Source organism: Xiphias gladius, chromosome 8 (genome assembly GCF_016859285.1).
Source record: "Xiphias gladius isolate SHS-SW01 ecotype Sanya breed wild chromosome 8, ASM1685928v1, whole genome shotgun sequence".
NCBI classification, from domain to species: Eukaryota; Metazoa; Chordata; class Actinopteri; order Istiophoriformes; family Xiphiidae; genus Xiphias; species Xiphias gladius.
The window spans coordinates 1,988,728-2,014,589 of record NC_053407.1 but is presented as its reverse complement, the minus strand read 5'-3'; the positions used below and the strand labels follow the sequence as shown (position 1 = coordinate 2,014,589).

The following is a 25,862-nucleotide window of genomic DNA, read 5'->3' as shown; positions in this document are numbered from 1 at the left end:
TTGAGTACACATTTTCAGATTCTTACACACGTATAAATCTCATGTACATTTGTGTACACTTTGCAAATCTGAGCAAGCATTTTTCTCAACAGCATTTTTCTGTGCATTTAAAGATTTATTGTCGCAAACCTTCTCAAATTTCATTACATGTGCAAAGCTGAATATAGATTTAAAGATTTCTGTACACATTCACAAATCTGAGTACACATTTAGAGATTGTTGCATACATTCACAAATGTGAATGCACGTACGGATTGGGATACATTTTGACAACTCTCCACACACATTGCAGCCCCACTTTTACTTTCCTCACATCTCATTAGCAAGCTGCTCTCCCAGTTGTTGGAATGTTCTGAACAAGAACAAAAACACAGAGTTTAGGTTAACCTGAGCAAGCAGACTGCTGGCAAGTTTTGACTTGCTAACTAAGACCGAACTAAGAAATCCCTGTTACGAGCATTATAAGCTGTTGGTGCTGTTGGTGTCCGGTCTGGAGCGTGGGTGAGCCATTGTGCTGTTGTTGTTGTTGTTGTTGCTCCTGCTGCAGTTCTCCTTGCCCCCTGTAGAGGCCCTGCTCTCAAGGATATGGACCTTGCCTTGCTCTTCTTTCATGAAGAGGTCTACCAGTAGAATCTTCTCCTTATGGATCTGAAGGCTGATGTCTTTAGGGATGTCTGGAATTAGCCAGTCCACCACGTCGCTCATCAGCATCACAACATTCTGGTAGAGATAAATGGAAGAGAATCATATATTTTATTCTTACTTTTCTCTAATTAATTATAAAAATGAGCCATGTTAATTTCCAAACCTATAGTTAGGAATATAAGTGATGTACTGTATAAAACATCAAATAACTCAAATTTGTAGAAAGTTAAGATGCCAGAACAGTACAGGCATCACATTTAGATGCAAAAGAAATCAATAAGACTGTCGAAACCACAAATCCAGGTGACAAAGATTGCTTAGGTAATATACAAACACGGCAGACACTAAAGGTAACAGAGGAATCCCACAGCCTTAAACTGCATGGTTGAGTGAGATGAGCCTCCAATGTCCAGAACTGAAAATAGTACAGAGCAGCTTTGGTATTTTGGACGAGCAGTAGGGGGCCAGGCCCACCCGAAAAGGTCACTGTGACCCCTCAGTTCAATTAATTCACTGACATAAAAAAATCAGATACAATAATAACAATAATCATGATATAATAATAATAATAATAATAGCTAGACTTGCAAGTAAGTATAAAACAGAGTCCAAGCATTTTAGCGCAATTTGGACCTTGAGACTTACTGACCACGAAGCTCTCAGAGTGCACACTGCCAGGATCTGATCCAACCTTTGGTCATGTGCCTTATTCATGAGTGATGAATTGTCTCTTTGTTTACGTACTGTTCTCTCAAAACCTAAGTGGTAAAAACTGAATGAATGTACAATCAGATCCCTAGCTACACTTACATCACACATTTCTCTGTATTAATTATACTTATGTGCATAATTATAAGTAGCTATTGAAGTGCAGCATGTAAATATAATTGTATTGGCACAAATGCATTTTTTATGACAAAATATTTTGAGGGTCTAATACCGTCCCTTCAAATTTTAGGTTTGCCATGTTAATGTTTTAGGCTGCACCATCCATTCTGCAAACACGGTCTGAGTGTCACCAGTGCAGCTCAGGTTAACATGAGGTGCTGACATTCAAAAACATGAATATTAAACCTTTTTAGACTCAGTGACATAATTATTCAAAATAAAATGAATAACCCATTGTAGCCATTTTATTATAAACAGCTGTTCTCTGGTAAAAATAAAAATCACAACCTTTGGGGACACCAATTTTTTTTTTGCAATTATTCAATCATTACTACAGTCAGGCTAATGTATTACCCCATAGTTCAGTGTGACCATAAATCTTCTGCATTTCTGCCTAGACTGCTGTTTGACACTTAACATTAGTGTATAACATTTCCAGCACATAGGAAAACACGAAGAACAGTTGCAGAAAGGCACTGAGTATTGTTTATGTGGCAAAACATTAACCTGTTGTTTTGCTGTGATGCCTTTGGCTGATTAAGGTCATGGCTGCAATAGCCTTTTTGATGCTTCCAGTATGGATGTTTTATTGGTCGAACTAAGTAGTTGTACAAATTTGCGGTGTTACTTTTGCTTGCAAAGTAACGTAACATATAAATAAACAATAAATTGTGCCCAAGTTTATCTAGCTTGTTGCTGCCTTATAGTTGAGGTCAGCATACAGTAAATGTAACTTCATAGCTCATAACCTGTATTCCCATGACAGTCATAACTTTTATAATTAATACTGTTAATACTGCAAGTTTGAGTACTGCGTCATGCACTGTAAGATTTTTAAAATGGAGGGTTTTCATATTTCAGAATAGTGAAGGTAAGAGAGAAGAGACAGAAGAGAGGGAGAAACTCATGATGCAACAGTGGAGAAAAAAGTGGAGGACGATTTAAAGAAAAAGGCGCAGGAGGAAAAGAGACAAATTGATTCAGGTGATAGCGAGACATGTAGGCTCCAAATTCGGACAGGGAAGAAAGACTGTTTTTTATGCTGTTTAAAGGATGTTTTCATTAGTAACGTCTGTAAGTAAAAAATAGTAGAATGGCTGTGATGAGAGTTTCAGTTCTGATGAGTTGAGAAACAGAAAATGCTCATTTGTTCACACCAAAAATTAATCAGTTTAATTAATCAATTAATCGGTCAGTTTTGTTATTCTACTATTTTCCAAATATTGATTTATACTTAAGACCATATGGATCGTCTTTGATTAGAGACTGATAATGAAAGGTAAATCTTGCCATCATGATGGGATGGTTTATCCACCCACCCTCAATTGATTTCCTCGCCTGAAACAAAAATGAAAAACGGGGCTTTTTTTTAACAAGAGTAGGTCAAAACCTAGTATACAGCTGAACTGCCCTTTATCTATTTTCTGCTCTCCTACTCTCTGTGCTACATATTAACCAGCCATTTCCAAGCCATTGCTCTGCACTGCTAAAATCCTTATTTTATAACTGCGACATCGTCTCACACATAAGTCGAAGACAACACCTGCGCTGTGATTTCTTGTAAAATGATCACTAGAGAGAAAGTTGGAAGATCATTCACATCTATGTCAGCTGCCATGCGGTCAATTGAATGAGATGAGGGAAAGCCCGGCCCTGCACTCGCGGGCAATAGTGGCAACTCTTTTCTACAGAAAGTAGCTAAGGTTTGTCCAAAAAGTCACTAGATTTATCAGTAGGTACTTTTGTGAAAAAAAGTTGATAAAGGGGTCTGAAAAGTCGTTAAATGTAGTGACATAGGCGTGTCGGCAAGTTGGCAACACTGTCTGTAAATGCTCCCTTGATGATGCAATAGAAATTGTTTGCACCTATTCATTTTGAAAGAGCAATGGGCAACAGTTGACTGGCCGACCAATGGTGCAATTTAATCACTCACTCACTCACTCACTCACTCACTCACTCACTCACTCACTCACTCACTTGATCACTCACTCACTCACTCACTCACTCACTCACTCAGTCTGTGACATTCGTGTTTAAAGAGCTGGCCCTGCTTTCGTGGAAAAAATGATTATCAAGGCACTTTCTGACATGAAATAGAATTTATAGATAAAGGTTCAAAATCCCAGTTTCATTTTTCTTTTTAAGGAACCCCTATGTAAGGTTAATATTAGCCCTAACTGTTCAACATTATTAACAACAGCTACAATATTGACATCTCGGTTATATTTAAGCTATGTCCAGTTTATAGCTAAGCACAGAATAAGTACAATACAACAGTGGTCTGCCTACAATATGTGGGGTAATCTCCTGAATATTTTATCAAATTTTATAGCCTATCCATGCCTGTATGATTTCTCAAACTCTGATAAAGTTTTTTGTTAAAGTTTTCCAACTTCAAAATGAATTGGCTGCAAAATGATTGCACATCCTCTGTTAATGTATCATAAGTAAGCTGTAAATAGTAGCCTAATCCTGTGGCCAAATGAATAATCAAAGCTATACAACACTTAGGCTTACAACAGCAGATATCCAGGACTCTACCTATTATATACTCGATGGTGGCGTGTTGTTGGCTTGACATTCAATAGGAGAGTTTTCTTCCACTTATAAAGGTGAGGAATAGGTTTGGCAATGGATAGTCCATTAATTATTTGGTTTAAAATATGCCTACTGATAAACGCTGCTAACAATAATAATATAACAATTGTTAAGTGTTAACAATTGTTAACAAAAACAACCTTCTCAGGTGGAAAAATGTCCTGGTCAAAAGAAATAAAAACCTTGTTGGCTAACTTACATATTAACTGAACACAGAGTATGGTCAGTTCTTAATTTGTAAATCAGGACGTCCCAGAACACAGAGAGGGTGCTGTTCCCGTGGGTTAGGGGAGAGAAAAAGTCATGTAATGCATCAAAAAATGTACAGTGCCTGGAGCAAACTGGACATTTTTTGATGCGTTGTTAAAACTAAATAAAACTAAACTGCCATCACAAACAAAGCCTTATTTTTTTACATTTAATAATCAGAGCATTCACAATCCCCCAAAATCAGCAGGGGGAGGGGCATAGAAATAGCTGCTTACAGCTTCCTTTGTCTGTGCTTTCTCTCCCTCTGTGGATTGCTACAATGGGGGGAAATTGTAATTAGGACCAAAAGTTCTATTTACAACCACAAAAGGCAAGGAGGCCAATAAAAAAACAAACAAAGTGACATGTTCTGTCTGTCTGTCTATCGATCTCCTCTGCTCTGTTTCAGTACTATCACAGCTTGGCACCTACACACAACAAACAGCCCTGTCCAGGGTTCTGAAACAACTGCTAAGCAATAGTACCATGTACCTCGGCGTCACTGCATGACCTGAATTACTTTTGTCTTTCTCTCTTTTTAAAAAAAAAAAATCAGATTTAAAATTCACCCAAAATAGGCAAACAAGGAGGTTCCAGATGCAATCAAATAGGTGCTGGTCTCAATCTGTAAGGTCCCACATCCTGTTTTGGCAGGAGCACACATTAAGCCCTGTGTGTGTTTGCATGTATCACTACATATTAATTTATGTTCAGTGCGTATGTTTGATTTTGGGATGATGTTGACCCAAGGATGTCCATGAAACAATTCAGTTATCACTCATGAACTTTGCTTTGTGCCTCTGAACAGACCCATTCCCATCAGAAAAGAAATAACTTAAGATGATCACAGGAATTGTTTTGCATGCATTTATATACCTTGCCTTAACACTAACACCTCGTAGAACATAACTGGTATGTATTTACCTTGAATGATATTTTGTTACCTGATGTCATTAATGTATTATGCACACAACAAAACTAATATGTAACATGCATCCCGAAACTACAAAATGAGTGTATGCAAGCAGTGTGAGACAGAAATGACTGAAAATAACTTATTTCTAAAAATTTACTTCCTCTCTTATGTTCACCAGTTGAGTCATGATCACAGCTTACAACAATTTTACTTTGTTAACCGTACAAGGAAAAAGACCTGGATCAATAGCTGGCTATCTATCCATTCCCACATCACTGTCAATGTTAAAGCATTCAGAGGGGGCTTCCTTTGTCCTCTTCTTGAGAGTTTGACACTAGAGCAAAATCTTTTAACACTTGCTACAGAACAACCTCAGCCAACTCCTTGAAGTGACAAACTGCATGCCATGTGTTCATGTGTCGACCCACTTTCAAACATGTCAATAATCAAAGAGGAGTAGGGCTCCAGGACCACCATAATTTTCCAACTTTGCATTTCTTAGTAACGGAAACTATATTTTCGAGTTTGATTCATTATATGTGTTGTTGTGTTGTTGTTTTGTTTCAAAACAACACAAAATTCTATTTTGAGTACCAAATTGAATGGAAAATGGCTACATTTCCATTTTTAAAATGTTACAAATATTGATAATTAGAAGAAAAGCCCCATTTGTCATTTTCCGATTTTTGTTCCAATAGGAATAGGAATTCCTTTAAGATGAAGGTATACAGATTCCTATGTCACACATTGGAGTTATACTGAAATACAGGTAATACAGCAAATTATATGATGTACTAAATACATTACATAAAATACAGTGTTAAAATGGTGGAATTAAATTTTCACTTTTTATATCTACTAATTAATTGTGCATTGTGTAACACAAAGCTCAGCATCTGATCAGAATATGTATGTGGAACTGAAATTGATCTAATGATCTTGTGTATTAGAAGTACAGTACAAAGTACGGTAGTCACTCAGCTTACTTTGCTACTCTGCTGACATGAGGCACTTTGAAACATGAGTAGGGGGGTCACTAGAAGGCGAAGAGCGTCAGCATAGTACCTGTGGCCTGATTTCCTGTATGACACTGGCATGCCATCTGGACAAGCAGGCAAGCACTGCTTGACCAGTTAAAGCTAAAAGTAGACATCAGTTAGCAAAGTGGGGGGCTGTTGGTTCTTTGACTTTGCTTGCCTATCTGTAAATTCACCACACGACACTGCTGTATGTATCATGTCAGACTGAAACTAGTGCTGACAGTACTGGTTTTAATGTAGAGGCTGATCAGTGTATTTATTATTGACCATCACTACATTCTCTCAACCAATTGGTTTTCGTTGCCTTAACTAAATTGTAATAAAGAGAGAGAGAGAACAAAGGCTGGTGAATGTGATAAATGATCGGAAAATGAAGGTGCAGAGCAGAGAGAAATTAAAAAGGTTACAATCTTGACTTAATGACAATTTAGGCAAGTTTCTACATCATTATGGGGTGTTTCATCCTTTCTATTCTGAAATCTTTATTTTTGTGGCTGATATAAAAGAAAACCTGCTTCATAAAGGTGTGTGATCGAGAAAGGCAGAAAGTCATTGGGTATGACTGATTTGACAACAAATCCATACACAATAATTATACACAGAGATACAAAGCTACACATGAAAGTAGCCATGAGCCAGATCAGTCATGTTTCCCCCATTACAGCTGCACTGACCAGGGCAGAGTTGCAATCATAGATTTATAAATTCAATAAGGTATATAATAATTAATTCAATTTCTAATAAATCTATATGCTTCGCTGCTTCTCTGCATGCTTCACCTTACCTGGAAAACAATAACAAAGGCTAGTCGGACAGCCAGCACCGCCCAGAATTCCTTAGAGATCTCATATGGAGTGGTTGACCAAGGAGGCTCTCTGTAGTCCTTATACCTTTAGAGACAAAAAAAAACATTCTTTTTTCATTTGGTTTTCAATTTTGACATTTATTGATAATCCGGAAAAGGCCTGTTTTCTTCTTGATATAACAAATGACTGATCTACTATTCCCAGTTGCAGTTGTCATACTGAGCTTAAGCTGGTGAATAACTGAGTCATTTTTTTTTTTCATTTGTTAGAAAAACAAAATGGGCTCTATTTTCCTGTCAGGGTAAAACCAGCACTAGGGAACAAGCAGTTTTTATGCACTTTTCCTGCAGCGCTAGTCTATCTTTTTGTCTTTTTGGTAATGTCCTGGCTCCACACAAACTTGGTTGCATCAGCGTGGGAGGAGAGGAACAGCTCAGCCTGTGTTTACGCTGATTATGCAGCACACTGACATTTTTGTGCTAATTTTTACATTGGCGTTAAAACTTGTTCAGACCACTTATTATTTCAGGCGCAGGGAAATTTTGATTGCGTTAGTTGGCAGAGTCACTTGGTCACAGAAATCTCCAAAATCAAAAAATACCTTTCATGTATATTTAGTGCCTCTTTCCATTTGCTACTTTTTTTTTTGTCTATTGCACCTTGATACATGTATCAAAATGCATGTATTGCATTTTGATACATAGTGACTGAGAAGGATCAGTCAGAATCTAAGGGTAATTGATGCTCTGTGTTTTTCCAAACATCAGACTGGAAAGCTTTTACTCAGAGATTCCAAATTTAACAGTAAAATCATTTGGAGCAACGTGGCTATCCTCTGGATGAGTCTAAACCTCCATTAAATCAGGACATTTTAATTGTAAACAAAAGTTCAAATTCCTCTGGAGAGTCAAAATCAACAGGATTATTACAGTTAGTTTTCTGTTTTACTATTGCAGTCATGTTATGCAATGTAATCAGTAACATCACAAAATAATCCATCCTATATCAGAAATAGTGAAAAAATTTTTGGAAAAGGTTCATACATAACATCGAATCTCTCCAAAATCCTTCTTGTTTTACGCACGGTTTGCAAAGCATGGATACCTTTATTAATTATGTAATTTTTCCAACACAGCACTGAATTTAACATAACTGGCCCTTCTGAGCTTCTCTGCAAACTAACTAGAAAATCACCAAAGAGTGCACTTCCTTGTTTCTTACAATAGTGGGGGAGACACCTGAACTTTCTGGTAATATGCTGCCCCGTATTTGTTCGTTGTATAAATTTAAAAGTTTGCCAATTCTTATACATCGCCCCTTTAAAGATATAAAGATGATTTCATTTCATTTTTTCTTGTTGGATCAATAAAGGCTGGTATTTTGCAAATCGACTTGTTTATGGTCACTGGACTTTAAGGACCTAAATGGGAGTCTTTTCAAACATGGAGAGGAGGAGCAGATGTCCTTTATTAATTAGCCAATTTTAATTGTTTGCATGGCTACAACAAGCCCTGTGTATATTCTAGCAGCTGCAGAACCAATATACATCAGCTGCCTGTTCAGTCTATCACTGACAGCATAATTTGAGTGATATACATTATTTGGAGTGTTGTGTATTTTTATAATGAAACTCTTTTCCCTGTTGCAGCTTTTAAAAGGTGAAAAGGAGGTCATGTGACTGGTCATTACTTAAGTTTGCCCCTACTCCACCTATTTCTGTATTTCTCCACCTGGTTTGCGCCAATACCTGTGGTCACCAAAAATACACGAATTTGCTGGTCACGCCCATTTATGTAAATAAAGTACATTTCAGAGTTCCTCTTTGCTTTGATTTTTTTTTGTTCTGTCAGTCATATTAAATTTTGAAGTCATTTTTCATCTTTACTTTTTTAGAGATTGGTTGGTCGGTACAGTTTTCATCAGCAATTCAGCTCAGGAGGAGAGAGGCAAGGGAAAAAGACAGAGAGAGAGAGACTCTATCAAGCTGTAGCCAACTGTTACCAAATATTACAAAGTGAAATTAAAGAGAAAACTTGCTACTTAGAAATTTGGGCCTGTTTACACAGACAGTGGCATGAAGAATTTCTGTTATTGTGTATAGTTAAGCGAGTAAAAGATGATCTGACTTCCAAAAGGTATAAAGTTTACCAAAACACATTTATTTAATATTTTGAGCAAGATTACTTTTTTATTTCCATCTTTTACAGTTTTAAAAATAACAAAAATGGAAAACAGCACAAAACAAAAGTTTGGGCACCCTGCATGGTCGGTACTTCGTAACACCCCCTTTAGCGAGTATCACAGCTTGTAAACACTTTTTGGAGCTAAGAGTCTTTCAGTTCTTGTTTAGGGGATTTTTGCCCATTCTTCCTGCAAAAGGCTTCTAGTTATGTGCGATTCTTGGGCCGTCCTGCATACACTGCTCTTTTGAGGACTATCCACAGATTTTCAATGATATTTAGGTTGGGGGACTGTGAGGACCATGGCAAAACCTTCAGCTGTGCCTCTTGAGGTTGTCCATTGTGGATTTTGAGGTGTGTTTGAGATCATTATCATACTGTAAAAGCCATGCTCTTTTCATCCTCAGCTTTTTTATAGACTTTGTGATGTTTGCTCCCAGAATTTGCAGGTATTTAATTGAATCCATTATTCCCCCTACCAGTGAAATGTTCCCCGTGCCACTGGCTGCAACACAAGCCCAAAGCACGATTGATCTACACCCATGCTTAACAGTTGGAGAGGTTTTCATGAAATTCTGCATCCTTTTTTCTCCAAACATACCTTTGCTCATTGTGGCCAAAAGTTCTATTTCAACTTCATCAATCCACAGGACTTGCTTCTAAAATGCATCAGGCTTGTTTAAACATTCCTTTACAAATTTCTGACGCTGAATTTTGTGGTGAGGACGCAGGAAAGGTTTTCTTCTGATAACTCTTCCATGAATGTCATATTTGTGCAGGTGTCGTTGCACAGTAGAACAGCACACAACCACTGATTTTGCTAGTCTTTCTAGCAATCCTATGAGCAGTTCTATTGAAAAGTTTTCTTGGTCTTCAAGACCTCAACTTGACCTCCACTGTTACTGTCAACTGCCATTTCTTAATTACATAATGACTTTAGGAAACAACTACCTGAAAACGCTTTGTTATCTGCCTATAGCCAATCAATTATTTTAATTTTCACAGTGCTAGTCAGCTGCTGAGAGGAGCCAATAGCATCTGATTGTTGGGACAAGGTTTTAAGGAGTCAAAGTTATAAAGCTTTGAAATTTGCATCATCTGGCCTTTCCTAATGATGATTGTGAAGAAGTCATAGCCCTAACCAGCTAATTAAGGTCTGATACCACAGATAAAATTATCTGAGAACACAAATCTCATTTGTATCATGATCAAACTCGTCTTCAAGCATCACTTGCTTGACCAGTCTTGAACCGAAAAGGTTTTTTGAGTTTTAGGATGTTAGGATGTTTAGGATGACCTGTCTGCTGCTCCAAATTACACAATTGGTAATATGTGATCTTTGATGATGTTATTGTTACATTGGAAATATTACCATTTCATGAGGTACCTTAGGCGTAGAGATGGCGACTTAAATCTTCTTTATTACTAGACACCAAAAAAGACAGTTGCTATTGCTATTGCTATGAGTTGCTATTGTTTAGGACTAGGCAAATATATTTTGAATATTTTTTTTATAGTAAGAGAAATAACATTACACAGCAAGTGGATAAACAAAAGTGAACACAACAAAATATACAAAGACTAAGGACAAAGATTGGTAGAGCTAGATTCATACTCATAAAACAGGTTAGATTAATAAGGTGTTTTAAAGTATTATAATGAACATTGTACATAAGAAGTTACAGCTACAGATGAAGAGCTAATATCTTTCTTAGAGAGCGCATATTTACCCAAGCTTCATACTGACTCCATGGGCTTCATGCACCAAAGAGACTCATCTGACAATAATAAACGTTTGCTGGATATTAAGTGGTATGTTTGTTACTGCACTTGTTACTGCACTTAATGCAGAAATCCCCACAAAAACCTCATGCACTTTTGGTTTTTGGATTTGGGCACATGTGACCAGGGTTGGATTTAACTACTTTAAAACAGACCAGAAGCAGCAGTTCTTACAAATGGTGTTGTTTCATAGGACTCCAGACATTCTCAAGGACTGTTTTGTCTTGCCCTTGAACCTCTGGCAATACCCATCCCCAAAAATTCAAATACATTTATCGCAATTGGTAATTCTGTACAGAAATTATTGTTGTACACGGATAATATATATTGACTGTTCCAGCGCTTCTTGAATATATTGATGCATTTTCTAAATGGTCAGGATATAGGGTGAACTGTTCAAAGTATGAAGCACTGCCTATAACTGCTTTTTTTGAGTGTGTAGTGGGCTCATCGTTGCTACTTGTGGCTGTTGGGATAAAAAAAACTAGCGGACCTCCAACCTCAGAGAGCAGTAATGAATCCATTGCTGCTTAGTGCACGGGAAAGGGGCGGAGAAAATGCCTCACTCAGACAACTGTCAGATCGTGGTGGTTTGTTATCACACTACACTGTTCCTGTGAAGATGATAGCTTGCTTAAGGTTAGTCGCTAGATTGCTGGTGTGTTAGCGCATTTTAATTTTAACAAACAACATAAACAGTATAACAGCTTTTATCAGCTTCTATCAGATTCATGCACGGCGGTTTGTATACACGTGTGAGGCTGACTTTAACTGTGCTAAGCTGTCTTCTAAGGAAACTCGGAAAGCTAAATGCAATGGCCGATTAGCCTGTGGACTATTATGAAGAAATTCGTGAGTCATTTTACTTTGATGGACAACTGTATTTATTCGAACTGGAATACACAGACAAGTAGCTAAATGAAATGAAAGAGGAAGGCGACAGGACTATCCTGAAGCTGGTGTTTTTATTCCTTTCCACAGCTGACTGAGGAAGAACGTTTTTGTTGCAGGGATTGGGATCTGTTGGTGAAAAAAACTGACTGTAACACATAGAATGCTATGTGAGGAGTTACAATTTGTGTGACCCACCAGCAATAAACATTTTGATTAAACATTTTGCTGGACCCAATATTATCCAAAATTTCAAGGTTAGCTGAGAAAAAAGTTGCAGTTGTGTTGGATAATTAGCCCCAGGTGAAAAATATCCCAAAATAAAAAGAATGTCACATTCTAGGAATAGTGTTTTGGTCAACTTTTAGAGCAATTTGTCAAAACTGGAGTCTGTATCATCCAGTAGTAACTGCATATGAAAACTCTGTGTTTTGTCATTGCAGGTGCTTGTTTACTATCACTACTCTAGTACAAACACACTAAATGGGAAACTATTCACAGCCTCACACATGAAAACAAACCCTGTGTCTGTGTCTGTGTGTATGTGTGCACATCTGGATGCAGTCAGGGTAGCTACGTAGGCACATGCCCGTGTGTGTGGGTCAAAGGTTTTTCTACCTGTAAAGGAGGTAAGCTGCGTCTAGTGTATCTCCGCACACTTAAGGTTAATAAAGTTGTTCTTGTGATATGAACACTCTCTAATGGAAGTATTTTGTTCTGTATTGAGTCTTTGCTATCCTTAGTTTTAAACCCATTTTATAGTATATTTATATTAGTTTGTCCTCTTGTTAGCTTTAAGCTCCACTGTAATTGTGGGATATTTATATTAATTGTCTCCATTTTATGTACTTGGCGGTCAAGTTGGCCCGATACCAAACACACAAAGCTGAGGATTTTTGTGATTTTTGCTTATCTTAACCAGGTATGTAGGTTCAACTGTGAATTCATAGTCAAGCAAGACTAGGTAAAAACCAAGTACATGGCTGGACTGCCCTCTATCTGTTTGCTTCTCTATTACTGTCGGTGCTCACATATACAGTAATTTAATGCAGCTGAATTCCCAATAAAGCTGTTCTCATTTACATGTGGCTCATTTACAACTCGGCCCATTAAGACTACATGTTAACCAGCAGTCTCTTCCAAGCCATTTCCAAGCTGCTGCTCTGCACTGCTAAAATCCTGATTTATAACTGCGACGTTGACCTAGCGCTTGCCACATGATCATTAACTTTAGTTGTCTTCTGTGGTCTTCCAGATCTTTTGGTGTTGCTGAGCTTGCCAGGGTATTTCTTCTTTTTCAGAATGTACCAAATTGATTGATTTGGCCTCTCCAAAAGTTTCTGCCATCTCTCTGATAGTTTTTTTTTGTTTTTTCAACCTAATGATTGCCTCCTTCATTTGCATCGACAACTCTTTGGACCGCATACTGAGAGTTGCCATGAACAGCTACCAAATCCAAATTCAACATTTGGAATCACCTCCAGAATTTTTAATCAGCTTAACTTGTCATTAAATAAATATAATATGTACTGTATCTATATACTATATAGATACTTTATATACAGTTAGGTACGTAAGTATGTAAGTTTATACATAATACAATACATAATACAATAGATACAAGTATTTGGACAATGACACAGTTTTCATAATTTTGCCTCTGTACACCTCCATTGTGACAGAACTGTTTCACTGTCCAAATACTTGTATGTATTGTATTATGTAATGTATTGTATTATTATTGTATTACGTATTATGTTTTTAAATACAACATTGTATTTTTTCACCTTTAAAGCCCTTAAGGTTTCTTAACACACAGGTGAGTTAGTGTTTTAGCATTCTTCAGGTGAGTATGTTTACAGCATGTAACACCCTTTAATACGACAACTTGTTGTTTTTACTGTACAGTTCTGTTCAGATTAAATAAACGAGATACAATACATTAATTAGTGAGTTTTACGAGTGTTGTTAGCTGTATTCTTGTAGACAACTTTTTTCCCTGCTTCCAGCCTTTACGCTGAGTTAGTTGCCTCCTGACTCTTAACACCGTAATCTTATTAAGTGCTGGAAATCAAACTCACTCCTAAAACTACGACTGAATGAGATTAATTATACATTTGCAATTTGAATGGAGGGATGGGAGGTGAGGAACGTTGGTCTTTTTGTTTTATTTCTTAGTTTTGTTGTTTTTTGTATGGGAAATAGAGGGGTTATTTATAAATTGTTTTGTTAAGTACTATTTGTGCTAAAACACTGATTTAAAGAGCAAAGATATAGATAGGTCCTTACTCAGTGCTATATTGTTTTATGTTATAGTCATTGAAAACTCATTAAAAGACCAAAACTAATAATGAATTTATCCAAATAAGTAATACCATTGGCTGATATAACATATTCCTCCACGCCATAGACTTTTTTTGTAGTTCAAAAACTATTAAAATGTCCATTATCTCAAAACCAAAACATTTTCCAATCAGATTTGTGATCTGTCCAACGGAAATGAATACTAAATAGAATCTGGGTTTTATCCAGACATGAGGCCTTTGATATGACAAGTGTAAATGGGGCTAAATTCAGGGGCTATATCAGGCTTTGAACAACACTTGCTAGTTTTTTTCTTCTTTTTTTAATTTATAATTACCAAATTTGTTGGTAATTATAAATTACGTAACTCAATAACTCAGGTCCTTTAACAAGACTTGAGTTATTCATGATCAGACAATAATCTTGCCCCACACTGAGAACAGCAGCAGTAAAAACTCACCTGATACAGAAATCAGGGACTGGGTCAACACTGGACTCACTTGAAGACATATCGAATTACAGTGTTATACAGACGTGGCCAAAAGTGTTGGTACTCTTACATCTCATTCAAACAATGCGCTTTTCTTCTTTAGAAGTGTTGCAAAAGCTTGCTTGTCATGCATACCTGCATGCCTTAAGTTTGGCATAGAATAAAACAAAAAAGATGTGAAGAGAGCTGAATTCTTACCTATTCCAAAGAGACCTTCTACAATGGCCTGGACAAAATGATTGGTACCATCCCAGAAGTGGTGATAAATAAGTGGATTGTAGTGACATTTCAAGCAGTCTATTGTCTTTAATTAATACCACAGGTGTCTTCAATTATAATCAGTCTTTCAGCCTATTTAAATGGAGAAAAGTATTCACTGTGTTGTTTTGTATCATTGTGTGCACCTCAGTTGTCTGAGGAGATAAGGAAGAAAAAAATTGCCAAGTGTGTTCAACGTAAAGGCTGCAAGACCATCTCAAGTAGCTTGATGTGACCACAGCTGCTAATATTATTAAGTTTAATGTCCATGGGACTGTAGCCAACCTCCTTGGGCATGGCTGCAGGAGAAAAACTGAACCCAGATTGATCAGAGGGATAATTTGAATGGTAGAAATGGAACCAAGGAAACTTCAAAACAGATAAAAAACTGACCTCCAAGATCAAGTTCCAACAGTGTCAGGTCGCATCTTAAATGGCTTTCTGGCTCCATGAAAGAAGACCCAGGAAGACCCCACTTTTCAAGAGAAGCATAAAAAAGCCTGACTGGAGTTTGGTAAAATGCATATTCAACAAGCCATAAGGCTTCTGGGTGAATGTCCTTTCAACAGATGAAACCAAATTAGAGCTTTTTGGTAAGTCACATTAGCTCTATGTTCACAGAAAAAAAATTAAGCTTTCAAAGAAAAGAACACCATCCCCACTGTTAACAATGGAGGAGGTTCAGTTATTTTATGGGGCTGCTTTGTTACATGGAATCCGAAGATTATCCTAATGTTCTGGAGCGAAACAACTGCTCAGCATCAGAGTCTCAGCCACAGGTCATGGCTCCAACAGGATAATGAGCTGAAACATACTGTAAATCTAAAAGCAGCCATCAAAGGATGAGAAGAACCATTCTGAAGTGGCCTGCCATGAGTCCTGATCTTAATCCAACTGAACATCTATGGAAAAAGCTGCAACTCAAGTTTGCTCAAGCTTGGACTGCAACACAGTTTGCTCAAGAAGAGTTCGGCCAAACTACCAGCTGAGAAGTCTAGACGTCTCATTAAGAGCTACAAAAAGTGTCCAATATTTTTGTCCATGCCATCTTCGTTTGTTGTATTATGTAAAATAATATATTATATTGAAAATCCAAAGTATACGATTTGTTCTATCAAATATGAGAATATGATCTTTAGTGGAAGGATACCAATAATTTTAGCCACGTCTCTATTGATATTTAAAATGGTTTTATCATGAAACTGTGAACTGAGATTGATTTCCCACCTGCAAATCTCAATGGGGTAGCCAAGGTGCAACGGATCCATGGTTTCTTTGCCATCCTGGAAGTGACTGACATTAAAATAGGACAGCGTATGGTTGACAAATCCATGCATGGAGCCATCTGGGCTGTACATGTACTGGTAGACCATCCGAGGTATGAAGTCGGAAGTGAAGGAGATGACAAATGCCTAGGAATTGTGGTTGGGGAGGTGGTGATAGGGTAGGGGTTCAGAGATTGGGGACAGAAATGGGAGTTAGACTAATGTGAATAAATGTGAAAACAAGACAGTGTGGAATGCAACAATATAGTGTCAAGTTGAAATGAAATCATCCACTGGACCATAGTACTTGGGCTGAAGATATTTCATCATCGTACAAGAGGCTTCTTTGGTTCTACTTGCTGGTTGTCCCAAGCCTTAAAACCCTCTACTCTTAACACTGTTCACAACTTGCTGAGACAATGACTCATTGAAAGACTTTAAGTTCATATGGCCATCACGGGAGAGTCATCAGAGCCACATGAATACCAGTGTGAATTGATGTTAAACCAGCTAAGAATGTCACTGTGACTAGCTGCGTTCAGTACACTTGAAACAAACTAGTTCATACAATGTGTGGTTTGACTCAGTCCCCCTCTTTGAATGTCAAAAAGGAATGTTAGATGAGCTGACAAACACTTTGTTTGAATCATACCTAGACCCCTACACTGTGTCTATGCCACTCACTTTCCCTATTGTTGTTCTGGAATATAATGGTAACACTTCAAAATGTCCTACTTTTCCATTGCTATTTGGTTGCCGCAATACGCATGCAGCATCCAGCCTCAATTGGGTTTAAAATTGGTGACTGCCTATGATTCACTTTATTTTCATACTCTTCAAACCATTCAGTGATCCCTCGTGTCCTGTGTAGAGGTATCCACATTTGCTGTGTTTCTCAACTCATTTATTCAGGTTTTTATTTCTATTTGTCAACCATCTGTATTTGACTAACACAGTACAATAAGTGGTGAAAATATTAAATATAATGTAAAGCTAAGGAGACAACTTATCTATGAACACTTATTTTAAATGTCAAAATGTCATACAGCTGTTGTCATTACCTGTATTTATGCCAACTTTACCATGACCAAATCCGGACAACATCACGATTATAAAATAATAATTTGATTACTGCAGCATAGCAGTTTGGATGTAACTTGAGCCACAAAGAAATAATCAGACAATTTCTTCCTTTTTCCATTTTTGACAATGAAAAAACACATATATGAGAACAACTATATTGTGAATTAGGCTGTTTTAAAACACAGGATAGCTGAGCAGGAGGAGAAACAAATCAGATGTAATAATTTATAAGTTTAGTTATCAAAGTATGAACGCAATGGTGGATTGGCCATTGGGAGAACCCGGACTCTTCCCAGTCAGCAGCTACACAAATTGGGCAGGTGGCTCAATGTGAACAACATAGTGACAAAGGACAGAGAGAGAAAGAGGGATCGAGAGAGAGCAAGAGGGAGAGAGATTTTATTTCATGTACTGTTCTACAAATCATCATAGTTAATGTAAGATCTGTTTACTACATGATTCTTGTAAAGCGTGACACAGGCAGTATGTGATGGTGTTTACAGATGGGATTTGGTAGGCCAGTCAAAGTCCAGTATCCCAGGCTGATTGTAATTCCCACAATTTTGCCACAATTCCTACATTTTGCTTTGCAGCTTAACAGAAAGCAGAACTACAGTAAAAATGTAAATGTAAAATGTAACAGCACACTGTTTAGGAGGTCTGTAGACTATAATGATAAGGATAGGTAAATGACTATTTGAAAATTAGAGCTGGATGTTCAAAATCCATCAATGCTCCTTACTAACTTGACTTCTTCTCTCTCCCGTAGTCCTGTCCTTTCTCATCTCTCTCCCCTCTCCTCCTGTCGCTTTCTGCAGGTATTTCTGCCTCCGGAGCTGCAGAGTCTGCATCTGTGACTGCAAACCACCTACTGCCCCCATGAACACCCACTGCTACAATTATTAGTATTATTATTATTAGCCCTATTATTACAATTATTAGTTTTATCATTAGTCTTGTTATTATTACACATCTTTATGTGGAACTTCCTGCCCCCCCCCGCCCCATCTCTGTATTAAAAACCAACAAATCATCAGTAAATTCAGGGTGAAAGGAAATGCTATCCCAGATTTTCACCTGAACTATCTTGTCTTCTTAAAAAATGAGATGTTGACTAGGCTAGGGCAAGGAAAACAAAATTAAAGGCTGAGTGTCTATATTTCACCAACACGGAAATTGCTGCACACCTCTGATTAAAAAAAAGCTAAGCAGTAATTTTATTTCACTGAAACTGCAAAAAGCCTGATCCAAGGAAGTTTTGGCAGACTGTGACTTCTGGTAATTTAGATTCCATTGAGTTTCCAACACACATTGTTGATGGCCTGCGTATCTTGACTGACAACACACATATTCTTAATTGTTTTAACAAGCATTTTAAATCAACAGACTCTTTACTTGAGATCTCTTCAACCCCTGATGTGGAAAATACCGAGATTTCGCATAGCAATGGTGTGAAATGCAGGTTTAGCCTTCAACTTTTTTCTGTTCTAGAGGTTCATAAAGCACTAAAAAAGCTTAAGGTGGTGGGCCCTGACAATCTGGAACCATATTTGTTACTGGCTGCAAATTTTATTACCTATCCCTGACCCATATTTTTACTCTTACTGTGGCCTGGAATACAATCAATTGTAACTAAAAATCTGCCTTTGTGCTTCCCCTCCTGAAAGGAAGATCCTCCACAATTCTGATTAACTACAGGCCAATATTTAATCCTCTGACTGTAAAAGTAAAAGGGTGTCTTAATTGCTGAAAGTATTGCATTGGTACCCCCAAAGTTCAGTAATTGGCCCTCTTTTATTTATTATTAACTGTATATTAATGAAAATTTCCAAACTACTTCAAATGTGAATTTTCATCTTGATGCCGATGATAGAGCCATTTATTATCAATCAGCTCCTACTCTAGAAAATGCTCTTGGTAAGCTGCAAGAGGCTTTTAACTGTCTATAGTCTGAGCTCAGTGAGTTTAGGCTGACATTAAATACTAACAAAACTTAACTTGTGTTGCTTACAAAAAGTAAGACTAAAGTCTTGAGTCATCAGCAGCTTTTAACATCTAAAGGATAATCGATTGAGGTGGTTTCCTCTTGTAAGTACCTTGCTGTTTTAATTGATGACTCTCTTTTGTTTTAAACCCCATGTCAACAACCTTGTCAAAAAACTTAGACTTTCAGTTTTTGATTTTGTTTCAGAAACGACACAGTTTTTGAGTTAATGCAAGAAAAAGGTTGAGTTCACATCAGCCTATTGACTATCCAAAAGACTCGGATGGAACTCGCGAAAAAGACATTCAGGTTTGCTGCTGCTGCTACCTGGAATAAACTTCAGAATGATTTCAAACCAAAAATAACTGCGGGAATTTAAAGAGATCTTAGCTTTTAGAGAAGTGGAATTTATTAGAACTTGTCATTGTCAACTACTCCACTGATGCGTTCCTTATTTTACTTAACCATAATTATTTAACTCAATGATACCAATTTAATGTGAATATATATTTTTATTCTGTATTGTGTGTAACTATATGTTGTTGATGCTACTATCTTGGCCAGGTCTCTCTTGAAAATGAGATTTGGAATCTCAGTGGGACCTTAACTGATTAAATAAGTTGAATCGAATTGAACTTAATTTTAGTTGTTTTTCTTTATTACAAATGTCAATATGATTTTAAAAGAGATTTTCTTACTTCTGGAACAGAACATTTCCCATTTCACTTCAGCGCTCCATTTGAACCTGGTATAAACCTGTGATCTGTATCTTGACATATTATCTAAATAATTACATCTGATTATATGTACTTCTGCAATTTCTTTTGCTACTAAAAGTTGTTTTCATTATCTCCATTCTCTCCACATTGACCTTGGTATGCAAACTAGGTAGGCAGAACTGGTGGACTTCAACAAACCTTGTGCATCTCAGATCAAGGAATGTCATGTGGGGCGCTCTCAAGGGACCACTATAACGTGCAAGGGTGGGGTCATTTTTGGTAGCTTTGCTAACTAGACTAACCTTACTTACTGGTGTACCATACTGTAAGAAGGTAATTAAAGCCACTGGAGAAGTTTGCAAGCCTCTACCCCCAGTCACATGACTGTCATCTTGCTTGCTGTACCAGCCCTTCAAGAGTCTCAAAAAGCAACGCAGTGAAGAAGAGCTCTCTGTAGGCTTTCGATGCGCAATGTAAGATAGCAGGAAGAGGGCGACCTTTCAAAATGCTAGACTGAACTTGTGCTAGGCTAGCTGCAAGGCACTATGGATTGCAATGTTGGCTTTATGGTAAGCTAATTGGTTGGTCCACCACTGTACATATAAAATTGACTTGAAAAGTAACTAGCAACTATAGCTGTCACATAAATGTAGGGGAGTAAAAGTTACAATATTTCTTTGAAATGTAAGAGAGTAGAACTATTTTAGTATTAAGTATTATAGAATGGAAATGCTGTAAAGTACAAGTATCTCAAAATTTTACGTTAAACACAGTACTTGGATAAATTTACTTGCAGAGGATGCTACTACACATAAACAACCTACCATTATTACTATGAGCATGTTAAGTGCACTTAAGTATAGCCTCACAGAGCTGCTAGAATGGATGTAGACTTGATTCTATTTCGTGTAGGTTTTGCCCTCTAAGAGCTGTCGCTTTAAGACAGCTCTTAGAGGGCAATGGAAAAGTGTCCCCGCCCTGGCTCTAAGAGCCACTGTTGCCGCGTCCCAGCCCACTCCCCCACAACCCACTCACATTCATTGCTGTGAACAATGGCTCTTGTAAGGGCCAATCACTTTTCGATAAAGAGCAGTCTCCTATGAGGGAAAGGCACAGAACTTGCCTTTCCCTCTTCTGAGCATTTTGAAACTGTTTCTGTTAATGCATATCGTTCCCATAAACACGTTGTCTCGACTGCACTCAGGCATTCTGTATAAACTGTTGAGTGAGATTACTCTCCCCTCCTCACTGTCATGAGTGAATCCAATCTCTTGTCTCAGGTGAACACAACAGCCCATCCCGGCTCCCTGCCTCTCTTTAGTCTCCCCACTTCTCACCCATCAGTGCGTGTTAGGTTTGGTTTCTCTCCATGGCACGATTCAGATATTGAGCTTGATGTTTTTACTGACATAAATGCTCCCCCGCCTCAGCCATTGGCTCTGCTGTCCCATGGGCTGCATTGAGCAAACACTTTGTAAAAGCACTGATGGAGAGGGCTCTTCACCAGTGCCTCAGATGTGTACTCACCAGCTCTCAGAGTGTTACACTGGGGCAAAGTCTGCTTTCCATAAGCAACTGGATGAGCAGATTAATAAAAAAGGGTTACATTCTTCGGTTTGCCAGCCCCCCTCCACCAGTCAATGGGTGGCTGGACACAGTAATGTCGTCACAAGCAGAAGCAGGTGCTTTGATGATGGAGTTCTCAGAACTGAGAACTTGAGGAGAATGAGGGTTTTTAATCCCATTTCTTCCTAGTCACCAAAAAAGGGCCTAAAAAGACTCATTCTCAACCTGTCCCTCTTCAACAAATCCATCGTGAAGAGGCCGTTCCACATGCTCACCATCAAGCATGTACTGGAATGCGTCTGCCCCGGCAATTTGGTCACATCCATCAATCTAGCCTATACGATGCAAATTCCCATGGCCCTATTTCCCAGACAGAGGAATTTCCTGCATTTCTTTTTCAGAGGATTCCAGTTTCAGTATAACCGTTTACCCTTCGGTTATTCCCCAGCTCCACTCACATTCTCCAAATGCGTGGAGATGGCCCTGGAGCCATTGCGCAGACAGGGCATCATAGTTCTATTTTATCTGGACGACTTGATTGTGATGGCTTCCTCCAATAAAAAAAGCGCAGCACTCTTCTCAGACGAGCTTGTTAGACACCTGTCACTGCTGGGTTTTGCCATAAATTGGCAGAAGAGCTCACCAATGCTTTCCCAGTCGATCATTTATATGGGAGAAACCTCCGCATTCTGTCATCAGTCACACATGTGTGATGATGACCGAATGACAGAATGTGTGATGTCACACATATCAGTGTACACTCTGTATGGATGTGGGAGAAATGTGTCCATCTTAGGTTGTTGGGGAAAATGGCCAGAACCTCACTCTCACCAAATAAACTGTCTGGAAGTGCCCACGGTGCTGAAAGTGCTGCAACGCTGTGCTGCACTGCTGAAAGAAAGATGTGGTAGACAATAGGACAGCCACCGCTCGCTCAGCTTGACTGCTAGAGATGGACAGGAGTCTCCTGGTGTGGGCTCATGCAAATCTGCACTTCGTCAGAGCTGTATATACTCCAGGCAAGCAGAACTGCGCCATGGACTGGATGTCGTGGGGGTGTCCAGACCATAGCGAGTGAAAGCTGAATCCCATATTTGATGTTGTGGGACAAGTTCAGGAGAGCAGAGGTTGATCTTTTCGCATCATGCGAAAACTCACATTGCCCACCGTGGTTCTCCTTGAGTGCGCAGACAGACCTTCCACTAGGGGTGGACATATTCACTCATCATCTATCATCCCAAGACCTTCCCCTACACCTTACCTCCCATCCCCCTGATACCTCACCTCTTAGTGCATATCCAGGAGGAACAGTTGTATCATCCTGGTGGCTCCAGAGTGCACAAGTGTGTCATGGTTCCCCGCAATGATTCAGTTATTTTCAGGCTAGCCTTGGGAGCTCCTGTGGCACAGAGATGCACCATTGCAGGTCGACAATTCGATCCTGTATTTTCCCATTGTGGGCTTGGCCTCTGAATGTGAATGCTTGGAGAGCCTAGTTGTACCTCCCGCAGTTATATGCATTATCTAGGGTGCGAGAGCTCCATCCATGAGAGCCTCTTATGTGTCAAAATGGTCCACTTTTCAATTCTGGTGTGTGGAGAGGGGCACAGATCCCACATCATGCCCCTTATTTCATGTGCTGACTTTCTTCCAGCTGCTAGTAGACAAAAATCTGGCTTTTTTCTGTGGTCAAAACTTATGCTGCTGCCATCTCATCCTGCCACGAGAGTTTTGGAGAGAGATCAGTCTTTGCACACCCAATGATTAAATGCTTTCTGAGAGGAGTCAGACGACAGTGGCCTGTGATGTGTGCAGTGATGTCTCAGTGGGATTTACCATTGGTTTAATGTGCTCTGGGACAGCCTCCAATCAAGCTAATAACACAAATCTCTCTCCAGTTTTTGTCCTTTAAAACAGCACTTCTCTTAGCCTTAACCTTAGATAAAAGAGTATGAAATGTTATGTGTGCTTACTGTCTCCCATCCTGCCTTGCCGTCCTTGCGACTTTGAGGAAAATCCTGTGTTTATGTCAAAAATTATAACGTCCTCCTGTAGATCCAAAGCGACTTCCTTGGAAGGTTTTTTTCCTCCTCCTCACAGAAACAAGATAGAGGAAGCGTCCATCGCAGACAGATCCAGCAGCTGTTTGTGCATTACAGAAAGCATTCTCAGCCTCAAAGCCTCTAAATTGGCAACGGCTGTCTCACTGGTTGTGAGAAATCATCATGCAGGCATATGTTGCAGAAGGGAAGGACCCCCCGCATGACATTTACACTCACTCTACGAAAGCCGTAACTTCCTCCACAGCTCTTTTCAATGGAATGGCGGAGGATATCTGTGCAGCAGCATTGTTGGCTTCCCTGTCTCCTATTATCTGTTTTTACTTACAAGACATGTCTGAGTTTTTCTTAACTCACTTGGTGTTGATTGCGCTCAATAACTAGTAACATTCTGTTGGCTTGTGGCTTTTTACCCACACACATTCATCGCTGGACGGAGCTTCTTATGTGAGCTGCGGCTGCCACATGTTATGCCCTCTGCTAGTTTATTTACATGAGCCTCAGGACTGTCACAGTGCATAACAATCATCCCTCTGCCTTTCCAGCATAGGCCTTTTGTGTGTGTATTTTTTGTGAATGTGTCTGGTTAGCTCAGTTGGTTACAACATGGGGCTAACAAGGCTTGATAATGTTCTTAAGGTGATAGTAGGCTGACTTTGTAATTGTCTTGATGTGGATGATAAAATTCAGGTCCATTAGTGCACCAAAATTTCTGGCTTGGTTTGTGGTTTTTAACATTGCTGATTGAAGCTGAATGCTGACTTTTAATGTCTCCGAAAAAAGTTACTACAGTTTTTTCTTTGTTCAAATGAAGAAAATTCTGGCACATCCAATCGCTGATTTCTTCAATGCACTTACTCAGAGCTTGGGATATGGTTATGTAAATTGTCATCTGCATAATAATGGTAACATATTTAGTTGTTTTCCATAATCTGAGCTAGTGGAAGCATTTGGAAGTTGAACAGAAAAGGCCCCAGAATAGAGTATTGGGGGACTCTGCATGTCTTTTTTGTCAACTCAGATGTGTAATTACCTATAGATACAAAGTAATCCCTGTCTTTTAAGTAGGATTCAAACCAGTTTTAGTACTTTGGCAGAAAGTCCCACCTAGTTTTCCAGTCAGTTTAGTAATATGTTGTGGTTGACTGTGTCAAATGCAGAACTGAGATCCAGTAATAAATAAGACTGAAATTCTGCCACTGACTGTGTTTAAGTGGATGTCACTGAAGACCTTGACAAGAGCAGTCTCAGTGCTGTGGTGTGGTTGAAATCCTGCCTGGAAGACATCAAAACAGTTGTTTAGGGCCAAGAAGTTGTTCAGCTGTTTGAAAAAAGCTTTTTCAACGATTTTACTTAAAAACAGGAGATTTGATATGGGCCTATAATTGTTCATTAGTGATATGTCTAGATTTCTCTCTTTTTTTTTCTTTTTTAAGATTGGTTTGATTACCGCAGTTTTCAGGGCCTGAGGGAACATACCTGAGAGAAGAGACGTGCTGACAATTTGCAGAAGATCAACGGGCATGTTATGTGACTGAAAGGGATTTATCGCCCTGATTGTTCAGACAGTGCTTAGTGCAAGGGAGGGCAATGGCTTCATTGTACTGCTTATATGTTCTGAACTGGGGTACTCAGTGCTTTTTGGATCAGTGGGGCATCGACAACATCCAGCTTCGCCCTTATCCCTATAGTGACAGGTCTAAGAGGGCTACACCTATACGAAATAAAATATTGGTAACGTACTGTAACCCCAGATTCTTTGAGTATAGGCGTTAGTTTTATAGTTTTAGTCCATTTTAGACTGAGGTAGTGGTGCACTTCAGCCTCTTGTAGCCAAAATAAATATTACAACAACACTTGACTTGTGACAAAAAAACAATTTCTTCACCTGCCAAAGCTTTTTTTGCCCCTTTTTTCACAGATGAAAAAAAAAAGTAACAGAAAAATTATCCTGGCAAAACCTTTTTTCACATGTGAAGTTATAAAGAGAGAAAACAATTTAGATCAGACTTAGAAAATGGATCACCAGAACTTTTATTTCTCACTTGCCTCTCAGGGTTTCCGTAGTTTTAACTTTAAAATAAAACACAGTAATTTCCAAGAGCTGTGTTTTTGGTGAAGTGGGTTGGAAAATTAAT

The 25,862-nt window shown here is 38.6% G+C and overlaps 1 protein-coding gene across 3 annotated transcripts in view; it reads right to left on the bottom strand.

Moving 5' to 3' along the window:
• Positions 1-108: 108 nt before the first annotated feature.
• The window catches only part of LOC120793475 (anoctamin-1-like), a 122,052-nt gene continuing 96,298 nt past the window's right edge, over positions 109-25,862 (bottom strand). For all 3 annotated transcript variants that reach the window (XM_040133595.1, XM_040133596.1, XM_040133597.1), the window contains 3 exons: positions 16,275-16,459; positions 7,121-7,226; positions 109-720 (listed from right to left, as the gene is read on the bottom strand). In XM_040133595.1, coding sequence (XP_039989529.1) covers positions 460-720; positions 7,121-7,226; positions 16,275-16,459 — 552 coding nt within the window. In that variant the 3' untranslated portion in view covers positions 109-459. The remainder of the gene's footprint in view (positions 721-7,120; positions 7,227-16,274; positions 16,460-25,862) is intronic.